The 22,356-nt window shown below is 39.1% G+C and overlaps 1 protein-coding gene across 1 annotated transcript in view; it reads left to right on the top strand.

Moving 5' to 3' along the window:
- adamts12 (ADAM metallopeptidase with thrombospondin type 1 motif, 12) overlaps nt 1-22,356 on the top strand; it is a 381,209-nt gene that overhangs the window by 99,703 nt on the left and 259,150 nt on the right. Inside the window, exons 9-10 of the mRNA XM_051928108.1 lie at nt 3,991-4,160; nt 10,080-10,213. Of these exons, the coding sequence (XP_051784068.1) occupies nt 3,991-4,160; nt 10,080-10,213 (304 nt within the window). The remainder of the gene's footprint in view (nt 1-3,990; nt 4,161-10,079; nt 10,214-22,356) is intronic.

The raw sequence follows: 22,356 nt of genomic DNA, 5'->3' as shown, positions 1-22,356 counted from the left end.
AGCAGGCCACAAAGCTACCTGGTCTACCCTGAAGGGGCAACATTGACTTCAGCATAGCTCCAAGGAAACTTGCTGGTTTGATCAAGAGCAGGCCCCAAAATGGGAAGCTAGCAAAAACACCTCAAAGTTACAGGGAGAGACCCACATAGAGGAGGAGCACCTTCAATCTCTCACAAAACGGGCAACAAAGAACCTTTATAAATCAAAGATTCGTTTAAAAAAAAAAAAAACAAAATACAAAGAAATGCTCAACAGAAGAAAAAGACACACAATGGAGCAGCTTAAAAGGCAAAACAAAGTCCCAATACACCGTTCAGCAGTCAGAATCATTGAGCAATACTCACAAATATCTCCAGCAAATAACTTACAAACTCAAGAGTCCCAAAAACGAACAAGATCCCAATCTGAAATCCAAGAGCTGAACTCATAAAACAGAGGTCAGTTTTAAGAAATCTAAAAGAATCACAAATGTACGATAGCAATAATCACTAGAGAAACTCAACCACCATCATAAGCACATTCAGAATAAATCACAAAGACTGTGGGTTCTCCTCAGCTTTTATAGGACTGCGGGCAATCCCTTGACAGTGATGGGCAGGTGGCCCCACCTCTTTGATGTCCACCCACAAAACACAGAGAATACAACAGAACACAAATTGATATAAAGAATGATCAGCACTCTTAATATAGAATATGAGCAAAATTAAAATTAAAAGAGCATTTGTATCCCAGCTGGGGGAAGATCCCTGGCTGAAATATTATAACAACAATGATCGTTACTCCTGAGCTGTCTCACTCAGTATGAATAGCCAGAGGGAGGGCTCAGGAGCAGTGATGTGAGGGTAGACCCGCCTCCTGGGGCTCCACCCATAATAACAAAAAGCATAACTACATTTAAAGCAGGGCGGCACAGTGGTAGCACTGCTGCCTAGCAGTAAGGAGACCTGGGTTCGCTTCCTGGGTCCTCCCTGCGTGGAGTTTGCATATTCTCCCCGTGTCTTCATGGGTTTCCTCCGGGTGCTCCAATTTAGGTTAGGTCCTAAATTGTCCCTAGTGTGTGCTCGGTGTGTGTGTGTGTGTGTGCCCTGCAGTGGGCTGGCGCCCTGCCTGGGATTTGTTCCTGCCTTTTCGTCCTGTGCTGGCTGGGATTGGCTCCAGCAGACACATATCCTGTGTTAGGATATAGCAGGTTGGACAATGACTGAATGACTGACATTTAAAGCAAAACTAAATAATGACATTATATTATAACAGAAAAACATAAAAGAACAAAGACTACAATGAAACATAAATACACATAACTTGAACCCAATGCATAATGTTATTCTTTTTTGCCTTTTGAAACTTTTACTTTTTAGAGATGGACTGACTCTGCTGGGTGGCAGTAACATTTAAAAAACAATGGAATCCAGAGAAGGATCTGGGTTTTATCAACAGTCAAAGGTCAATACCTGGAAGATGATACTCTAATAAACACACCTAAGACATGAAACCAAAATTGTAAATCAAAAAACATAATGGAGGAGTAGATAAAGTAATTTCATGTAACCAGAGCCAAAAGGTAAGAATTTGGTTGCGCTAAAACATTTACATAGGAATGTTACCACACAAGCTCAAGGTTGATTCCCAATCAAAAGCTGCGCTAAACTGCAAACAGATAAGTTTCACAAAATGTTCTATGGTCCTGCTTTGCCTTTCAGCTTTCCCAGAATACACTTCACTCCTTTTCAGTTTGACAAATCATTCAAGGCCTAGCCGTTTACCTGAAATCTGTCAGTTAAAAAGGTCAAAGCATACCCCATGCAGGTGTATTCTTGTTGTCTGGCTATTAGTTTTGTGGTTAAGGGACCTCCCTGTGCCTTTACATTCACTCAGAAGTTTACTGTTTAAAATTCCAGATCAGGTCTTATGTAAGTTTCGGTTTTATTTCTGGTTACTGATTTTTGCTTCTGCAATCTTGATTATTGCCTTTAAATACTGTATATTGCATTTGGAAATGTTAACTTTCAATCTTTTTAGAATACCCTTTTGACATTGTTTGCCTTTTCCCCTTTCTTTGCCATTTTAATTCTCCTTTTGCTTACAATAAATAAATTATGTATAAAAAATTATTTATGTGCCTTTCTCTTCTCAAGACAGAGGTTTATTGTTATCTGCTCTATCGGAGGGCATTTTTGTGTATTTTTAATGTTTGAAGCCTGAGCCCCATTTTGGGTCTGTGCTGCTACTCCAGTTATAATATGTTATGGTGTATAAAATCTAGAAATTATTCTCTATATTTTTATTATTATATTTTGCTCAAACCCAACAAGATGAATTCAGATGTAGGACACTTGTATAGGCATTATAATAAAAAGGCATATCCTCTTCCTTTACACCTCACTTTTATAACTGTTGTTCACAGCATAGTGCTAAAATGGTTTTACAGCCTGGGAAAGGAAGACTGGGCCGATGCCTCAGCATATTGATTACTTTATAGATGGACATCTGGGACAACAATTTGGCTTACAGTCTGGAAAAAGATAGATTAAAGAGTTTGAGCAAAATTCATCCATCATATTGACAGCCAGCCAATCAGGTGCATGCAACAATCATGTGTTGTGAAGCTGCGGCATGAAACATTATAATTAATATGCTTCATTTGAAAGCAACATCAGAAGAAGAGAAACAGCCACGACGGAAGAGCGATGTCAGAGAAGAAAGCAAAGACACGTGTGACCAGTTTTCATCCGATCGCCAGTTAACAGCATTTTCATGAACATCGATTGCTAAACCAAACGGCGCCCTGCGACATTCATCCTTGTCATCTGTAACTTTTTCGTAAGCTTTTTCTAAAGACTATATATATCCAGACTTTTCTATCAGTCTTATGTTCTGTTATTCTTTGTTCCAGTATTATTATTATTATTATTGTAATAAATACCATGCTGCTTTTAACTTTCTATGCTTTGTCTTAATGTCTAGAGTGATTGAAGTAATAAGGTAGATTTCTTTGAGCATCTGGTGCAGCCGGAGATTTGCCATTACCTCTGTGCTGCGAGGTTTATTTAGGCTGTGAGTGAGAGCTCCACTCAATAGTAGGGAACAGTACGTAAAGTAAGGTATTCTTGGCTGATAAATGGCCTATAGTCAAAAGAGCTGAGCCTTTCTATGTTTAAATGTATTCTTGTAGACCAAAAGTAATATTTGGGTCTGAGATATCATTAAAACGTCGTATGTTGTTCATGCTGATAATAAGTAAGTCTCTTGAAGTGCTGAGTGACAGGCTGATGTGTGATTTAAAGTGATACGGGTTAATCAATGTGTGTGTGTCATTCATGGGGCACGGTTATGGTTAGGGTCTGTGTGTATGCATATAGCTATGTATGTGTATGTTCATCTTAAAGTGCAACAGTAGACCAACCCGATAACGAACTTGACGAATACACTTACCCTTGAGAAAACAGGTAAAGGGTAAGTAGAGGGAAATACTATGATAATACATAATATTAGTTTTTTATGTAAAAAAAATAATAATAATAAGAAAGATTTAGTAAATTTAAAAAAGAAAAAGAATTCTTAATCACATTAGGTTCTAAATCTTATTTGTTTAATAAAGTTACTTTTCACCACTCATTGATGCAGTACTTAATGCGATACTAGTATGTTTTAGCTTCATCTTAGAATAATTTTGTTACTGAATAATTTAAGGAAAATATTTCCAGAATAAACGCATGGTTTTTCATTACACATTTTCTATTGGCAAATGGATGGCCAGATAGACATCTTTTGTGTTCATAAATATAATAATGCTGGATACAGATGGACTTGTCTTATTAAAAGTCGGTTTACCTTCTGAGGATATGTGTTAGAAAGAAAAAAAAGTGTTAGTGTACACTGCCAACCCTTGATTCGGGATTAATGACCCATAAAGTAGGGCCATCAACTGCCTCCAATGTGCATGTGTGTGACAAAACGTAAATACAGACATTTTGCTTTTCTCTCTTTCAGCCCTCAGTTTGGTGGTAAATACTGCACAGGTGAGCGCAGGCGATACCGAATTTGCAATCCCAAAGACTGTGAAGAGGACAAACCAAGTTTCAGGGAAATGCAGTGCAGTGAATTTAACACTGTGCCATACCGGAATGAACTTCATGAATGGATTCCTATTTTTAATAGTGGTAAGTCATTTATTAATATAGCAGATCTGTAATAATTGTTTAAATTTTGATTTTTTTGTATCAAAAATACACATCCATTTTGTTAACCCACTTAGTCCAATAGGGTTAGGCTTAGGGTTAGGGCTAGAGAGTTGTGGTCAATCCTGGAAATAGCAAACATTACAACTAATAGTGAGCCCTGGGAGTCGTTATCACACAGGGCACACTCTCACTCCCACTTAATTATGCTGGGTCAGCCTAGAGGTGTCAGTGTAATGTCGTAGTGGGCCCTGCTATCTCACAGCTACACAGTCCAAGATTCGGTCAATGGCATTGGCTATGTGAATTTTGTGCGTTCTCCCCATTTTTATGTGTTTATTTTTAACCAGATAACCTGGTTTCCTCTTATATTCATATCAAATAAGCAAGTAACCTTATGTTACCTGTAGAAAACCACAGCTCTCTGTGTTTGCTTGTTTGTTCATAATGTTGTAGATAATTGCTCACCAAGGCATTTTATAGTCAAGTGGTACAATTCTGAAAGGACAGAAATATGAATGTGTCAGAACACATTTTAATTATTTTGTTAAAATAGACATTGAGTACATTGAGCCAACTTTCAGTGTTTAATTTTTCCCACAAGTAAAACGGTTACAAATACCAAAAGTTCAAACTGTCAGATTTATAACATTATATACGCTGGTGTATCGGCAGTCTACTAAAATTATAACTTTGAAGAGATCACACAAAGCCTTTTCTTTTTCTCCATTCTAACAAGCCGAAGTAGTTTGCTTCCATGTCACACTTTTACTAACAGGCAGTGCAAATGTTCCTTATGAATATTTGTGCATGATTAACTTTATTATTTTGTTCAGAAATGGGTTGTTGAAAATATGAGAAATTACTTTATGCAAGTCTCATTTGTTAACCTGTTCTCTCATCTTGTAATGGATTATAAATAAATGGAATGATACCATTCTAATAGTCTCACTGAAGCCAGACATACAATATACTGTATATACTGTACATCTGGAGACAACCATGAGTGAATTTTGCTTAAAACTGAGTAGGAACATAGAGACAGCTCACTGAGTGTCACATTTCTAAACCAATCAAATGAAGGTGGAGCTCAAAGTAGGGGCGGGATCAGTGGTGCTCTCGTCAATCTGGTCTAACAGACAACAAGCCTCTGATTACCATGAACCATCTACAGTCGAAAAGTCTCCTAAAAAACTTTATTAGATATATACATGTGTGTCGCATGTACAGAGAGCACATTATACATTTTTAAAATAAGCAAAACCTGTTTTAATAAAAATAAGCTGATGCACGGGGAAAGCCTTTCTGTAGCATCATATTATACATTGACATTCGATGACATCACTGGACGAATGGTAAATATGAACAATGCACTGCCACACATGTTGTGTGTGTTCTCAGTAGTGTAGGACTCAATGTAAGCTTGAAAGAATTGGCAGCTGATTTAATGAAAATATCAACTGCAACATATGTGTTCGAAATAAATGGTCTGTCATGCTCCGTCAAAAGGACTGCCATTAATAGAGCTGATACAAAGTGCCACAGGAGATGCAGATTTCAGCACTCAAAACACCCAAATCAACAAATCTGCCGTGCAACATCAGTAGATGTGCAGATGAGGCTGCACAGCATCCATCATCTGACTGCACGTCTAAACAAATTACTAAAGATATTACTGTCAAACTGGAAATGTAATCATGCCATGACAAAATAGCTGCAGCCTTTTAACACGTTGTATATAAACAGACCACAATACTTACCTAAACTCTGTTTGCCGTTGTTGTGCCACATAGTGATAGAATAGTTAAAATGACAGAAATTTATCGTAGCAGAAAGAGATACTTCTCAGACGTGTAGAGTTCAGTAGCTGTTGTGGTCTGTGTGTGGGTGTCTGTATCTGTCTGTATAACGTGCAAATTCATTATTAAGCATCAGTTACCTTGTGCTACTGAGCTCCTGAATGGATTTCAGCAATTTTGCTGTTTTATTTTCACTCAGCATCAAGTCTTTTGTTCAGTATCTTTTGCTCTCTCCATGCAACCCCTGTGGTAGTTTAAAATGCATGGACTGGAGAAAGTGGGAGAGAATCTTTTAGGAAGAAGCTCTGTGGGTGTAACCTTTGCAGCACAGGATTTTGCTGCAGTTTACTACACCAGGGGTATTGAAACTCTGGACCTGGAGGGCCACAGTGGCTGCAGGTTTTCATTCTAACCCTTTTCCTAATCAGTGACAGGTTTTCACTGCTAATTAACTTCTTTTCCCTTCATTTTTTTAGCATTGTTTTTAAGGATTTGGTCTTCTGAATTTATTCCTTTCTTCATTAAATGACAGCCGAGATGTGAAATGAGCCAACCAATTTCACGACAACCAATCTCTTAACAAGTAGCTAACTCTTGCTGTTAATTAAACCCGTTATTTAATTCCATGGCTTGTTGCTACTCTCATTCTGCCACAGCAGACATTTACAAAACTGTTGATTTTTCTGTTTTTTCTAAGAGCAATGTCAAAATGTTTTGGTGACCTGAGAGATTATCCTTTATTTTCAGATATGGAGTGATGGGCTCAGGTGAGCTGGTCATGTGGCAGCTCGTTTTATGTCTCATTATTGTTTGGCTGCTAATTAAGGAAAAAGAGACGACTAATGGGCCTGAGTCAAGTTAATTAAAACTAAGGCCAAAGAAGTTAATTAGCAGCAAAACTGGTCACTAATGAAGAAGATGGTTAGAATGAAAACCTGCAGCCACTGCGGCCCTCCAGGACCGGAGTTCGACACTCGTGCACTACCCATTTTTGAATGGGTTGATCCCAGATGGGTATTCTCATTTGAGAATCACATTACTTTTAGAGGCTTTATTTGACATAGGTCACAGGACAATGAAATTCTACACACTAAATACATCTGAAAGCTACAACATTATATTTTCACAATAATTCAATTTAATTGAAATCAGTTGAGTGTAGGTACTGAGCGCTGTGACAAGTTCTCAGGTAAAATGCAAGTACAGGGTGGCCCATGAAAAAATGGCCTGCCTCCACCAAGATGACTGCATTACGTGGTGAAGAGAAAAAATATCAAATCTGGTACTCACATTTACAAAAGATGCTGAAAGTGACCTCCTTATGTGTCAATACTTCTCTGTGCCCGTTTACCATGTTCATCTACACTCTATCCAGCGGCAGATAAGGCAGGAGTCGTCTCAGTGGAGGCGGGCCACCCTGTATAAATTTTACAAGTTACACAAAAACATGCAGTTTTATTGAAGCACAAAGGAAACCAAAGTAGAAACTGATTAACATAAATGGAAAACCAAACAATATCTGTCCATTAAGTGATTGTAATAACTATAGCTAGTTCATAATGGGGGAGAGGACAACAAAAACTCCAGTTAGTAACATCCTTGGAGAAAGTAAATAAGAGAAATATGTATTTTATCCAGCAATCCTGAAAACATAAGTTAATGATTTTTCACGTCAAAGTTATTTCTTCAGAATTATGATATACTGTATATTAATTTACCACATGAAATTTGGTTCTAAAGTACTAAAAAGCACTTTGTGTACATTTTAAAAAATGCCTTGTCTGTTCTCATAGTTTATAATGGGGGGAAGATACTCAATGTCCAAACATAAAAGCAAAAGCCTTAAACTTACCAAATGCATCCACTTTGAGGCAACAAAGATTATGATTTAAGAAAAGATGACTCACATTTATGAAGCATCTTTCTTACAATGAAAGGAAAATATAAATAATAGTTTTATTACAGATTCTTGGTGCTGTTTTTCAAGAAGGGAAAGTGCATTTCCTGTTTGCTTGTCTGCATTCAGTGTCTGTTGTAGATGGACTTTTTGTTATTTCCCTTGCCGCACCTCTACTGCTGCCTTACATACTGAATCATGTGGAAACTTATTCCTGCCACTCAAGAAAATTAATTGTGTTAGTCTGAAGTAATTATTGCCTTATTTTGCAAAGATATTTCCTGCTTCCGTGCCAGGCATCATCGTACACATGGAGGTCTGCTTTCTCCAAAGCCATGAAGAAGTCTCATAGCCATCATTTCTCAGACTGCATTTTAGCCATTAAAAACAACACAATATAGATAGATAGATAGATAGATAGATAGATAGATAGATAGATAGATAGATAGATAGATAGATAGATAGATAGATAGATAGATAGATAGATAGATAGATAGATAGATAGATAGATAGATAGATAGATAGATATGAAAGGCACTATATAATAGATAGATAGATAGATAGATAGATAGATAGATAGAAAGATAGATAGATAGATAGATAGATAGATAGATAGATAGATAGATAGATAGATAGATAGATAGATAGATAGATAGATAGATAGATAGATAGATAGATAGATACTTTATTAATTCCAAGGGGAAATTCACATACTCCAGCAGCAGCATACTGATATGCCGAATTAAAGAGTAATAAAAATGCAGGTATAACAGACAGTAACTTTGTAAAATGTTAACGTTTACCCCCCTAGGCTGGAACTGAAGAGTCGCATAGTGTGGGGGAGGAACGATCTCCTCCGTCTGTCAGTGGAGCAGGAAAGTGACAGCAGTGTGTCGCTGAAGCTGCTCCTCTGTCTGGAGATGACACTGTTCAGTAGATGCAGTGGATTCTCCATGATTGACAGGAGTCTGCTCAGTGCCCGTCACTCTGCCACAGATGTCAAACTGTCCAGCTCCGTGCCTACAATAGAGCCTGCCTTCCTCACCAGTTTGTCTAGGCGTGAGGCGTCCCTCTTCTTTATGCTGCCTCCCCAGCACACCACCGCGTAGAAGAGGGCGCTCACCACAACCGTCTAATAAAACATCTGCAGCATCTTATTGCAGACGTTGAAGGACGCCAGCCTTCTAAGGAAGTATAGTTGGCTCTGTCCTCTCTTGCACAGCACATCAGTATTGGCAGTCCAGTCCAGTTTATCATCCAGCTGCACTCCCAGGTATTTATAGGTCTGTACCCTCTGCACACAGTCACCTCTGATGATCACGGGGTCCATGAGGGGCCTGGTCCTCTTAAAATTCACTACCAGCTCCTTGGTTTTGCTGGTGTTCAGTTGTAGGTGGTTTGAGTCGCATCATTTAACAAAGTCCTTGATTAGGTTCCTATACTCCTCCTCCTGCCCACTCCTGGTATAGCACATTACCCTGAAGCAAAACAATCAAAACTTAGGACTCAGGTTGTGAGAGATTATCATTTTAAAATGATTTTATTTCCCCAATATGAGAAACAATATATTTGCCATCTTTTCATGTATTTTAAGTGTGGTTGGATATATATAAACAACAAATACATCTGAATTTGCTCCTGTAAAATCATTACAAAGCAAAGATAAAGGATTGGGGTTCCAACTAATTGGGAAACACCAGTATACAAATCATGCAGTGTCCTCTTCTGTCACTGTCTAATGGTTCCTTCTTCTGGTTGTTCACATTTATTGGATTTTTACCAGTAGAAGCATAGGTGTGGGACAAGTTAAGGACTTAGTTTTTGGTTCTGTTCCTTCTGGCTGAGGGTAAGAAGTGAAACAAGGAAATGCGTAAGTGATAATATAATAAAAGACTACATTTGCATGCTGTACAGTTGTGAGACAGACATTTTATTTACTTGCTAAAGGACATGCAAAGAGTTAGCAGTGGCTTTGTTGTTAGCCTTGTTGTTTGCAGTTCCAGTTTGTCTTTGCCTCTAGAGGATGATACCTGCCTGAATGTATATACAGTGGATTCAGAAAATATACAGACCTCTTCACTTTCTGCACAATTTCTTGTGTTTTAGATTTATATTTCAATGGATGAGTTTGCATTTTTTCCTAACAGTCTACTAACAGTAGATATCATATGAAAATTATTCAGAATTTTTTTTTTCTTCTACTAGAATATCCCTGTGAACTCCATTGTCAGCCAAAGACTGGAAAATTTTCTGAAAAAATGCTGGATGCTGTAATTGATGGGACTCCATGTTTCACGGTCAACAAAAACAGAAACATCTGCGTGAATGGAGTTTGTAAGGTATTGTTGGGTATGTTTCTTTCCTGTAGCTACAAAGACTTTTTGTTGTAGAAAGATAAAATGTAGGCTTGATTGATAAAGGTCAACCAAAAGATCCATAGCAACTCACCACATTTTTTAATGAAATAAATTGGTGAGCACTATTTGTCCAATGCTGCTTTTCATGCATCTATTTATTGCTAATGTGTTTATGCATTGTTTGGGGAAATGTACATATATCACAAAGACACATTTGATTCATAACTAACACTATTGATTGGAAATTGAAAATTAGGTCAATCAAATATGAAGCAGCAAGAATACAAAGATACGTGTTACTGATTTTTACTGTTCAATAAGGCTGTGCTAAGTTGAGTTTCTATGGGATGTGCCGATAGCACTTGTAACGGCCGACCCCTTACCCAGACCAGCCACTACACTACCAAGACTTATTCCTTGGATTACCAGAGGTTTCTTGCTCTAATAACAAGCTGTACTCCTTACAAGTTGTCTTACTTTTCCCGACACTACAAAATAACCAGAAACAGTAAACAGATATGTAAAATTAAACACTGGAAAATAAAAGACAGACAAATATTCAATAATAAATATATATGTGCACGCAAACCACCACTTATCCCAAAACACCAGTGACTAATTACTATATATAAGATACAGATATACAAATATTTACATTAACCCTCCCTCGGCCCTGAACAATCAACAAAACCACATAACACAAATACAAACATGGATTGGATAAACACAGCAATTGAAAATGGGGTGAAAAATGTGTCCAAAATAAAGTCTGGTGGTATTGAAACTGGTTGTAGTGATATTGTGCTTCCTCCCGACAACAAAATAACCTCACCATAAAAGTCCTGGCAATGGTTGGAATAAATTCAAACACCGGGGTTCCTTAGCTCTGGCTGTCATGATGTAGGACTGGTAGCAATAAATAGCAGTGATGAGTTTGTAGATGGATGGTTAAATTGTCTTCTGTCTACTCTCTCTCTCCTCACCTCTCGCCTCTCTCTTTCACCTTCGCTACTCTTTTTTAAATGTAAAATGTTCCGGATGTATCTGGTGTGTAAACAGGTGATTTCCATCTCGGGGCTGCGGTCTCTCTCCATCATCCTTCCCCTCTGCACTACGAGGACAGCATTCACTGACGCACATATAATGGCCAGTAACGGGACAATGAAAACAAAACACACTCAGCACAAACATATAATATACTGTTATGTAGCTCCGCTACAGCACACGCTTCAATCTCCTGGCTGAGTCTGCTGTAAGTGGGCTTAACAAATTTGTTGGTTTGAATGGAGTGGAGCTCTAGAAAAAAAACCCTAACTATTTCCAGACACTTTTCTCATTGATAACCTAAGAAAATGAGCTTTTGGTAATGAAGCAAGATTTTCATTTGTTAACAGCCAAGTCTCTTACGATTAACAGTTTTCTAGCTTTGTTCATACATATGCCATCCTTGGAAGAATCTGGGAAATGCATTGGTTCTCAACCTTGGAATTTGGATGGGTCAGCTTTCCTGGTATACGTCACTTAACTTTGGTCACACATGCACTAAAACGAGGCATATTAACCATTTAGAATGCCTGCTTGATTGAAAGGGGTTTCTGAATGAGTGGGAGTGATGATGTTGTGCGGAGAAAGTAAACAAATAATAATTCATTACATTTATATGGCACTATTCTCAGTACATTAACATTATTCAAAGTTATTGTCTGTTTTTACCTGCATTTTTATCACTCTTTAATTTAATATTGCTTTTTGTATCAGTATGCTGCTGCTGGAGTATGTGAATTTCCCATTGGGATTAATAAAGTATCTATCTATCTATCTATCTATCTATCTATCTATCTATCTATCTATCTATCTATCTATCTATCTATCTATCTATCTATCTATCTATCTATCTATCTATCTATCTATCTATCTATCTATCTATCTATCTATCTATCTATCTATCATATAGTGCCTCTATCTATCTATCTATCTATCTATCTATCTATCTATCTATCTATCTATCTATCTATCTATCTATCTATCTATCTATCTATCTATCTATCTATCATATAGTGCCTTTCTATCTATCTATCTATCTATCTATCTATCTATCTATCTATCTATCTATCTATCTATCTATCTATCTATCTATCTATCTATCTATCTATCTATCTACTCAAAGAAAGTAAACAACAAAGAAAAAAAAAGGTAAAAGATTATGTCCACGCTGAAAAAGAAAGAAAGTTATAGATACAGAATTTCAGCTGCAGGGCCTTCATCAGGTATGTAACTTACGAGGAAAAAGAAAATGACAGGTAATAAATATAGGAGTGAAAGGAGGAAATAAAGCAACGGCATAAAAAGCTGCCATTAGAGAAGATGACGAGAGAAATGAAAACGGTAGTTGGTCATTCAGACCTGGAGAAGTATGTGATCGCAGGCTGAGAATGAGCTTAGCCTGTTCTGTTTTAGAAAGTGTCTTTGAAGCCCTGTGAAAGAACACAAAGAAAATGGATGTGTAGTGTTTCACCACAGGCTTTATTTTAACAGCTCAATGTGCTCCCTGAAATGGTCTGCTAGCCATCTCCCTGTTTCATCTATGTAAAGCCCCCAAATTGGAAGAAGTTGAGATGGTATAGAAAATGCTAATAAAACCAGAAAGCATGATAGTAAGTGATCTGTGACCTGAAAACAAAATAACAGCTGTCACAAACTCGAGACAGAGTCATATAAAGGTTTGGGGCAGCCACCCGTATAATCTGGTTTCCTGGCTGCAAAGTTGCTTTCTGAGTGATACAGCACTGATGTGCATAAAACTGAGTCCAAAACAGAACTAAAGGAATAGGGAAAAGGTGGAGGCTTTAAAGGGGAAGACAGGAAGTGAAGTCAAAGGGATCTGGCTCTTGTAGGTCTTCTGCCATTGGTGCGAGCCCGGATGTGACATCACAGGGGCCGGAGCCAGCAAGTTCTTCTTCCATTGGTTTGGCATCAAGAGGACCAGGTGAAATCTCTCGTGAATGGTCTGCAGGCAAGGGAGAAAAAGAGTCAGTGCACTCTGCCACATCCCGGTATGTCTCGGAACTGTCCCTACTCAAGCCCTTTAGCTACCTCCCATGTGCACGTGTGTGACACAGCCTATTACTTGACGCTACAAGTAATGAATTTTATTGTTTTTTTGTTTTTTTTTTTCCAAAAATAAGCACTTACTTTGATTTTGATACTTACATCTTATTTCAAAAAAACTTTGGGCAGTAACGAATTTACCCCTTTGTAATATGATCTTTTCTTCTCACAACACTTAACATTTAGGCATTGAAGATACCAATTTATTGAGTGTTTCAGGTTTTGTTTTGTCCTGTTCTTCTTACAAACAAGTATGCAGGTGTGTTACAGTATGGGGTCTTCACCTTCTCAACTGGGAGCAGGCTAGTCGAGCACCTGAATCTTTTTCCTATGCAGCCGTGCTTTTATAATGCTCACACAATGTGGTTGGTGCTACATTAAATTGGTGAAATATGCATGGACTTCCATGTGAAAGATGTTGTCTTGAAAGTAGCATATGTTCCTGCAGAATCTGTATGTACTTTTCATCATTAATGGTGCCTTTGCAGAAGTAAAAAGTAACCCTTGGCCAGGGCACTGAGACAACCCCAATACCATGACAGACGTCGACGTCTGGACTTGTAGCAGTTTACAGTCTGGATGGTCCTTTTCTTCTTTGGTCCAGAGGACACAAGATGAATTTCTTCCAAAAAAGAATTAAAATATTAATTTATTTGACCACATTACACATTTCCACTATGTGATGGTCCATTCCAGATACCTCAGAGCCCAGAGTAGTTGGTGGCATTTCTGAACACTGTTAACATATGGCTTTTTGTACAGTACAGTTATAACTGGCATTTATGGGTGTAACTATGTTTTGTATTACTTGATAAAGGTTTTCCAAAGTACTCTTGAGCTCATGTGGTTCTTTCACTTATTGATGAATGACGGTCTTTGATGCAGGGCCGTCTCAGTAATCGGAGCTCACAGGCAGTTATCTTGGCCTTGTGCTCTTGCCCTTTATGCACCAAAATTTCTTCATATTTCTTGAACCTCTTAATTAAAGTATTCACTGCTGAGGGAGAAATACCCTAATTCCTTCTGATATATCTTTGAGAAACATTGGTTTTAAACTTTTAAATGATTTTCTCATGCATTTGTAGGAAAATTGGTGATCCTTGGCCCATCTTTGCTACTAAAGGACTAGACTTTTTCTGAATGCAGCTTTTATACCAAAGCACGATTTAACTCACATGTTGCACATCATCTGTTTCACATCATTATTTTCTTTTATTAGCCCTAAATGGCCCCACCTCAACTTTTTTGGAATGTGTTGCAGACCCTTAATGGCCAGAATGGATGTATAATATATTTACGGAAAAATGAAGTTGACCAGACTATACATTAAATATCTTGACTTTATACTGATTGTGAAGGATTACAAGTCAAAGTGAATAATAAAGTCACTGCTTTCTGTATTTATTTGCATCTTCCATGCAGCTCTAAGTTTTTCCACTTCCTACAAGAAATGCAGTAAATAAGATTTTTAGACTAGCAACAGGCCTGTTGTTTAATATTGAATCTACCAGGGGGACCAGATACAAGGGTGCTGTTGGTGACATATTTGTAAGTGACACATCGACTCCTGTTGCAGCTCAAAGAGCCTGTTGAGGAGTGTGGATCTCCTCTGTGAAGTGAGTTGCACACAAGAAATTTGCATTGGTTAGGTGGTTGACAGAAGGAAATCAAGGGAAAGTTGCTAAAAATTCACTTCTGTGGAAAGATCAGTCTGCAAAATGGGGCAATTTTGTTTGATGACTTGTGGGAGAGATAGAGCGTTAGGGTGGTTTGGGAGGACCAGTGGGATATGAGTTTCATTATTGAGTTCATTTTAGAGTGGATGTTATGGCATCTACTCCTGGTGTGATTGTGGGCCCTGTCCACAATCTGAGAAGAGTATCCTCTATCAGGGATCCTGAGTGCCTCATTACAGACATCTCAGGGATTATGAAGGAGGTAGGAAGTTTTTGGTACGCCTTGGAGTCAGACTGTTGGCTTAAAGCAGAGAGGTTTTAAGTCTTAGAAAGCTGAAAGAAACGCTGATGTCTATAAATGGTGGAGGTGTAGTAGAAACATCTACTGTAAACCAGAGAGATGGAGGAGAGCTGGTAAAATCATTACTGAATTCCTGTAGCTGACTTCTGGAGTAACAGGCAGTATAAACACATTTGTTGATATTTCTTTTGGTCAAATCTGGTACAAAGGCATGGAAGGAATCAAGAAACTCTCTTCCGCCTAGCCAACGAAGATGTTGGCATAGCTAGATCCCATTCTAGTACCCACTGCAACTCCGCAGACGTGATGAAAAAAGCTTGTATCAAAAGAGAAAGCATTGAGGGCAAGAACCAGTTGTTCTAGTCTGATGAGGAATGTCATTTTAAGTATCCTGGGCTGGATGACTGTTAAATGCCTCTCAGCAACATTTATTTATATAGCACATTGTCACATGTAAGTGTTGCTCAAAGTGCTTTATAAATAGTGTGACCACAAGGGGCCGCCAGAGAGCCCCAAATCACAGACACAGCAATACAGCACATAAAGGATTTTCATTCTTCCAAACACCTCTTCACAAGCCTCACCAGCAATCAGCCACAATAACAATATGCAATAATAACAATAACAAAACAATTCTTCCTCCTTCTCTCCACCGCCGAGTGAAGTCCTCTGCTTCACAACTCTGACTCATTGATGTGAGGCTGCAAGCTCCCTTTTAACCCAGACCTGGGAATGCTTCCAGTGTCACTCCATGTCTTCCAGGAAGCACTTCCGGGTCATAAATAAAATAGGGAGATCCCCTTCCAACAGCGCCCTCTATCAACACCCAGGGATCCTGACAGGGCTGCTCTTCTGGACTCCAGCTCCCAAGCACCCCTGCTGGTGTCCCAACTGGGCTGCCATATGAGGACCACTGCCACCTGACATATGGAGGATGGAACTCTCAGCTTCTGTTATTCCATCCATTATATCATAATGCCTGGACACAAAGTTATTTTTCTGTCCCATCGGCCACTCCACCTGTCTTTTGACTCCTGCCTCCCATCTGGGTAAGAAACCCTCCTCCTTCCCAGTCAGGATGCCTGTTCTCCTCCTACAATAGTAAAGGGAAAATTAAAGTTATAAAAGAGGTAAAACTAGAGAATTCCCAGTGACTAATGGCTAATATGGTGAACTTAAATCTCCAAGTTGATAACATCTTCTATGGTGAGATACCCATAGAGGTGAGAAAAGGGGTTGTATGGTTTCACAGGCCAAAAGATCAAAAGCTCCATCCAGTCATTCTACATTACTTAAATTTAATAAAGTAATTTAATATTATCTATATTTGAGAAAAGCAAGAAAGAAAAGAAAAACTTGGAGTGCCACCAGTACAGAAGCATAATATTGAATGTTAATCTGCTTCGTTGAAATAAGATAATGATCTCACTGCAAAGCACATACAATAAAACATGCAGGGAAAAGATTTAAAATGAACAATTAAACTTACTCATATTCCATAGCTCCAAGCAATTTTCCAAAACAAGGCAGAAAAAAAGTAAATATTTATGAACATGTTGAAATACTGTGTTCCATGTTTATGGACAGAATTTCTAGGTGCAGTCAAGGAGTAGAGGGTGTCCAGTTTGGTGACTCTCAGCAGTGTATCTCTGCTTTTTGCAGACAATGTGGATCTGTTGACTTTATCAAGCTGGGATTTTAGATATACACTCGGGCACTTTGGAGAAAAAGTTTGGAGTGGCTGGGATGAGGATTGGCACCTCCAAGTCCAAGATTATGGTTCTCAACTAGAAAAGGGTAGAGTGCTCTCTCCTGGTTGGGGATGAGGTTCTGCCTCAAGTAGGGGACTGTAAGTGTCTCTAGGTTCTTGAGTGAGGAAGAAAGGGAGCAGAAGATCAACTGGTGGATCAGAACAATGACCACAGTTATGTGGATGTTGTACCCATCAGTCATTGTCAATCTTTGATCCTACCCTTGTTATAATATGTTTTGTTATTAAGTTTAATGTCACTGTTCTCTGTGCCCACTGTTATGGACTCATTCATACAGGCAGACCAAGTATGGTACGCAGGGGCTCAGCATCAGCATTTAGATTTGCCGAGCCAAGCACAGGACTAGAGAGCCAAAGACAACTGGAGAATTGAATAGTCAGCCTAAAGACAGACTAGTATATTTCTGTCCTCTGTCAGCACAGAAATCTGCTTTCCTTGTTGAGAGAATGAGAACTGCATGTAGGCATTGTGCTATTCCTGTATTTTTGAAGGTGGGGTTTGAGTCCTTTCCTGTCCTTGTTTGGATCCAGAGAAGGATCCTGCACGTGGAGCAACCAGTATATAAGAATGGACCTACGGCCAATACACTGAAACTAACGGGCGGAAGATTATGTCCTCCATCTGTGAAAATCCTTTCAGCGTGGCGACGAAAGATGGCAGACTGCGTTGGTCAAGACCCCCACATGCTTGATAGTCTGTCATAAGCTTCCCGTCTGTAATACCGCGTGAAACCGTCAGTAAAATGAGCTAAATTATCCTTATACTTCTCATGTAATCTTGTAACCATCATATTGCATGCTGGGGGGGGATAATACCTTTTTAATTTATAATTGTTTAAATTCAGGTTAATTAAAACGCCGCAACTGAAAAGAACACATTTCCGGAGAGCTAATGCCTCTTAAGGAAACAACCCTCACCTATGGTCATGAGTGGTGGGGAATGATCAAAAGAACTACATCGCAGATGCAAAAAAATGAGCTGCTTTCTCAGGATGTCTCGGCTCAGTCTTAAGAGGTAGGATGACGAAAGCAAACATTCAGGAGTCTGACGGCTATCTATTATACTTCTGTACTCTTCTGTAGTAAACAAGCAGCAGTTTGTGAGGCTCCAGGACTGTATGTCAAAGACAGTAGTCTGCAGCTCAGCAGCTTTTCTCCCTTTGTTTTCATCCTCTACACCTCCAATTTTACATACAAAGCAATCCAGCTAATGTATTGTGGAAGGCAGCCCGGACACAGGCAGGTAGACATGTTTAAAGCACAATCACACATTTATTATACTACTATTATTTAGAAGTGATACACACACAAACCCAAAACTCCCCCAAACGTCCAGGCCTCACAATGCCTTTGTCTCTTCAGGTCCGCCTCCACTCCTCTCCACCAAGACTTCGTCCTGTGCACTCCCGACTCCAGCCATCAAATGGAGGGAGGTGGCCCCTTTTGTACACACCCGGATGTGCTCCAGGTGTCTCCCGTTTAGCCTCCACCGGCACTCCCCAGTGTGGCGGAAGTACCGACTGCACACCCGGAAGCACTCCGGGTGTCCCTGGTCTTCTTCTCCCCAGCACTTCCAGGTGTAGCGGAAGTGCTGAGGGCCAGGGCTCCGTAGGCATTGGGGCACTCCCTGACGGTGACCACGGGCTCCTATAGGCTTGAGCTTCTAAGCTCTGTTCCTGTGGTCCCTAAAGCCACCAGGGTGGTCGCCCCCCCCCCCACCCGTGGTCTGGGCATCCCGGCTGGGTACCACCCCCAGCCTCCTGTGACAGCATATACTGTAATTCTTAGAGTACTCCTCCATTGCTGACTGAATCAACAGTTTAGATGAGAAAAGGAATAGAAAGGTGGTGATGGACAACAGAGCGAACCACTTACAAGTAAACACTGATATCGTAAAGGAGTTGATTGTGGACTTCAGTCAGGGCGCTCACAAAATCAATTGCCATAATCTATGCAGTCCTACACATAACTGGTTGTCCATATAAACAGTGGATTGGATTAAGGGGATAACTTAGATCTGCTGTACAAAAAGGAGAGATTCTTGTAATGTGTGCAAGAAGTTACAGGCGATGTTCTACCAGTCTGCAGTGGCTAGTGCGCTGGGCTACAGTGTGGTCTATTGGAGAGTAAGATAATGATAAGATGATTCAAAAATCAGCCCTATTTCTGGCTGGCTGTTTAATATAATGATTTAATATCTGAATGCTGTCTTGTTGGAATTCGGTGAGCAATCCATCCCGTGGATCTTTTCCCCAAACTAAGTGACTTCAAAGACTTTGTAGCAGATGAGAAACCCATACAAGATCCTGCTGCACCAGAGACATTTGCTCAGATGATGTGCTGCCTTCCTGTGCCCCAGTAACTATTAATTTTAAGGTGTTAGATCAGTATTAAAGTCAAGCTACATTTTTTTCTGCAATGTTGAATTATTTTATGATATGTATTAAAATGTATGTGTGATTTTGAGCTAGCAATTGGTTGTGAAATAAAAGGAACTGTTTTTCAGGGAGTTTATGTTCCCTAGAAAATGCACCAGAACTACATGAAATTCCAATCCATCATGGGATACACTCACACAAGCCCACTGTGCCCATTTAGAATCATAAGTGAACCTAAACTTCATATTGTTGGAAAGTAGAAGAAAGGGAAAATATATTACTTTACTGGATCAAGCACAGGCCCATGAGACTTAGAAAAATCTAACATCACCGAAACGTAAGCTGAAAAAATCTGAGAAAACCATGATGTTTTGCAATATAAAAATAATATAATATAAACAGAATAGTTATCAGCATAATACAGTGTAAGTAAATCATTAGTCTCAGGTCCTGGAGGGCCATAGTGTCTCCTTGTTTCCTTTCTAGCCTCTTTCTCAATTAGTAACCAATCACTGCTGCTAATAAAAAAAAAAAGTTCTATTTCCATAAATATAATGGACTTGCTTTTTAATATTCAGAACTTTTAATTGCTTCTTTTTCCTTTCACTGGCAGCTAAATAATAATATGATTCAAAGCAAGCCAGCTAATGATCAGCTAACTCAGGCACTCTAACTCAGTTCCTGGAGGGCCACCATTTTTGTTCAAACATTTCTTAAATAGAAACTCATTTTTGCTTTTAATGAAACTTGTTTTTTAATTCAATGGCTTCTTAATTATCCAAATTTGGCTCCTCTATATTTGTGTACATTTATGGTATATTAAGTTACTGACTGGTAGCATAATAACACATTTTGATTTCATTTGAATTTTCTATTGCTGTCTTCTATACTCTGTAATGTAAACTTATTATATTACATTCTTCCTCTTCTTCTTCTTTATCTTTTCCCACTTCTATGTGGGGTCGATATGCTTGATCAACCTTCTCCATACAGCTTGGTCCTGCACCTCCTCTCCAGTCAGACCCTCTACCTTAAGATCCTCTTCTACTTTATCCATCAACCTCTGCTTTGGCCTCCCTCACCTTCTCTTCCCCATATTTCCATTCCCATCACTCTTTAGACCACATATTAATTGTTTCTAATCATCACATCTCTATACCACTTCTATCTACTTTCCTGCACTTTCTTAGATATCTCTCCCACTTTTGTTGTTCTACGATTGTCTCATTTTTCATTGTGTGCTGTTTTCTAACTCCACACATTCATTTCATCGTTCTCATTTCTGTCATGTCCAGCTTCTCCTGTGCTCACTTTACTGCCCACACCTCACCTCCATATGTTATTGCTGATATTACCACTGTCTTAAAAAAGTTAACTTTAACCTTACTTTAATTCTTTGATCACACAACACTCCTGATACCTTCTTCCAATTGTTCTATCCACACTGCACTCTGTGGGTTATCATCTGTCTTCTTCCTATTTATCTTCACTCCTTTGTCTTCCAAAGCCATTCTCGATTCTCCCAACTTCCTTTCCACTTCCTCTTTTCTGGTGCTACACAACACACAATGTCATCAGCCAAAAGCATGCACCAGGGGGATTGGTCTTTTATCCCATGACTCAAAACATCCATAATCAGGTCAAAGAGGTTAGGACTTATAGAAGATCCCTGGTGCAGACCTAACTTAACTGAGGTCTAGTCTGTTACCTCAACACTGCTTTTAACCCAGATCTTCACTCCCTCTTACATATCATGAACAATTCTCACACACTTCTCTGGCCCTCCTTTCTCTCTCGTGGACCTCCAAACCTCTTGACTTAGTACTCATCATAAGCCTTATCCAAATCAATAAACACCATATACAGACCTTTCTGTTTTAATTGATGCTTTCCTATGAGATGCCTCCATGCAAAGACCGCATCAATTGTTCCTCTCTTTGGTATAAAACCAAACTGCTCCTCCCCTATGGTGGTCTTTTGTCTAAGACTTCTTTCTATAAACCTTTCCCAAATTTTCATTGTGTGTTACATCAGCTTTATCCTTCTACCAGTAATGGCGGACTGCATGATAACGTGCAGTGAATACACTTATAGTTTTCATCCTCTTTCTCTGTATGTTTAGCATTCATTTGCTCAGAGGTTGATGTACTTGCCGCTTCCTGAGCAGATCTTCTTTTCTCCACCCTAGCAGCCTGCTTCTTCTCTTCTTCTGTCAACATCTTTCCGCATTAAAACTGATTAAGTCAGTGTTTGTGCTGCAATTACTTAGTATGTTTTTCTTAATTTTTCACTTAAGCTGGAACTTAAGCCTTCAATCTGCCTCAAGAATAATTTAAGATATGAAGAGGTAGGGGAAGTGATAGTGATGATGGTAGGGATGAGAATGGTGCCCGTACGCATGCGCTGCATGGCCGCCCTGCTGGCAAGAGTTGATTCTATAATAAAATAAAATAAAAAATAAAAAGAGTAATAAAAATCATACCCCAAAAGCGGACAGTAGAGGCCACATAGTATACATGTACCATATTTCAGGTCAATAGGTTTGCGAGCTACAGGTGATTTAAAGTCCTGGACAGACAAACAGACAGCCACAGTAGTGTATTATATCCGACCAGTAATGGCACATTGCACGATAACATGCAGTGAATACACTTGACTTGAGCATTCCTTGTTTTATCCTCTTTCTCTGTACGTTTAGCATTTGTTTGCTCAGAGGTTGATGCTCTTGCTGCTTCCTGAGCAGCTCTTGTTTTCTCCACCCTAGCGAACTGCTTCGTCTCTTCTTTTGTCGCCATCTTTTCACATTAAAACTGATTAAGTCAGTGTTTGTGCTGCACTTACTTAGTATGTTTTCTTTTATTTTTCGCTTGAGCTGGCACTTAAGTCTTCAA

Source organism: Erpetoichthys calabaricus, chromosome 5 (genome assembly GCF_900747795.2).
Source record: "Erpetoichthys calabaricus chromosome 5, fErpCal1.3, whole genome shotgun sequence".
In the NCBI taxonomy this organism is placed as follows: domain Eukaryota; kingdom Metazoa; phylum Chordata; class Cladistia; order Polypteriformes; family Polypteridae; genus Erpetoichthys; species Erpetoichthys calabaricus.
The sequence above is the reverse complement of the archived record's forward strand: the minus strand, read 5'-3'. Positions and strand labels throughout refer to the sequence as shown.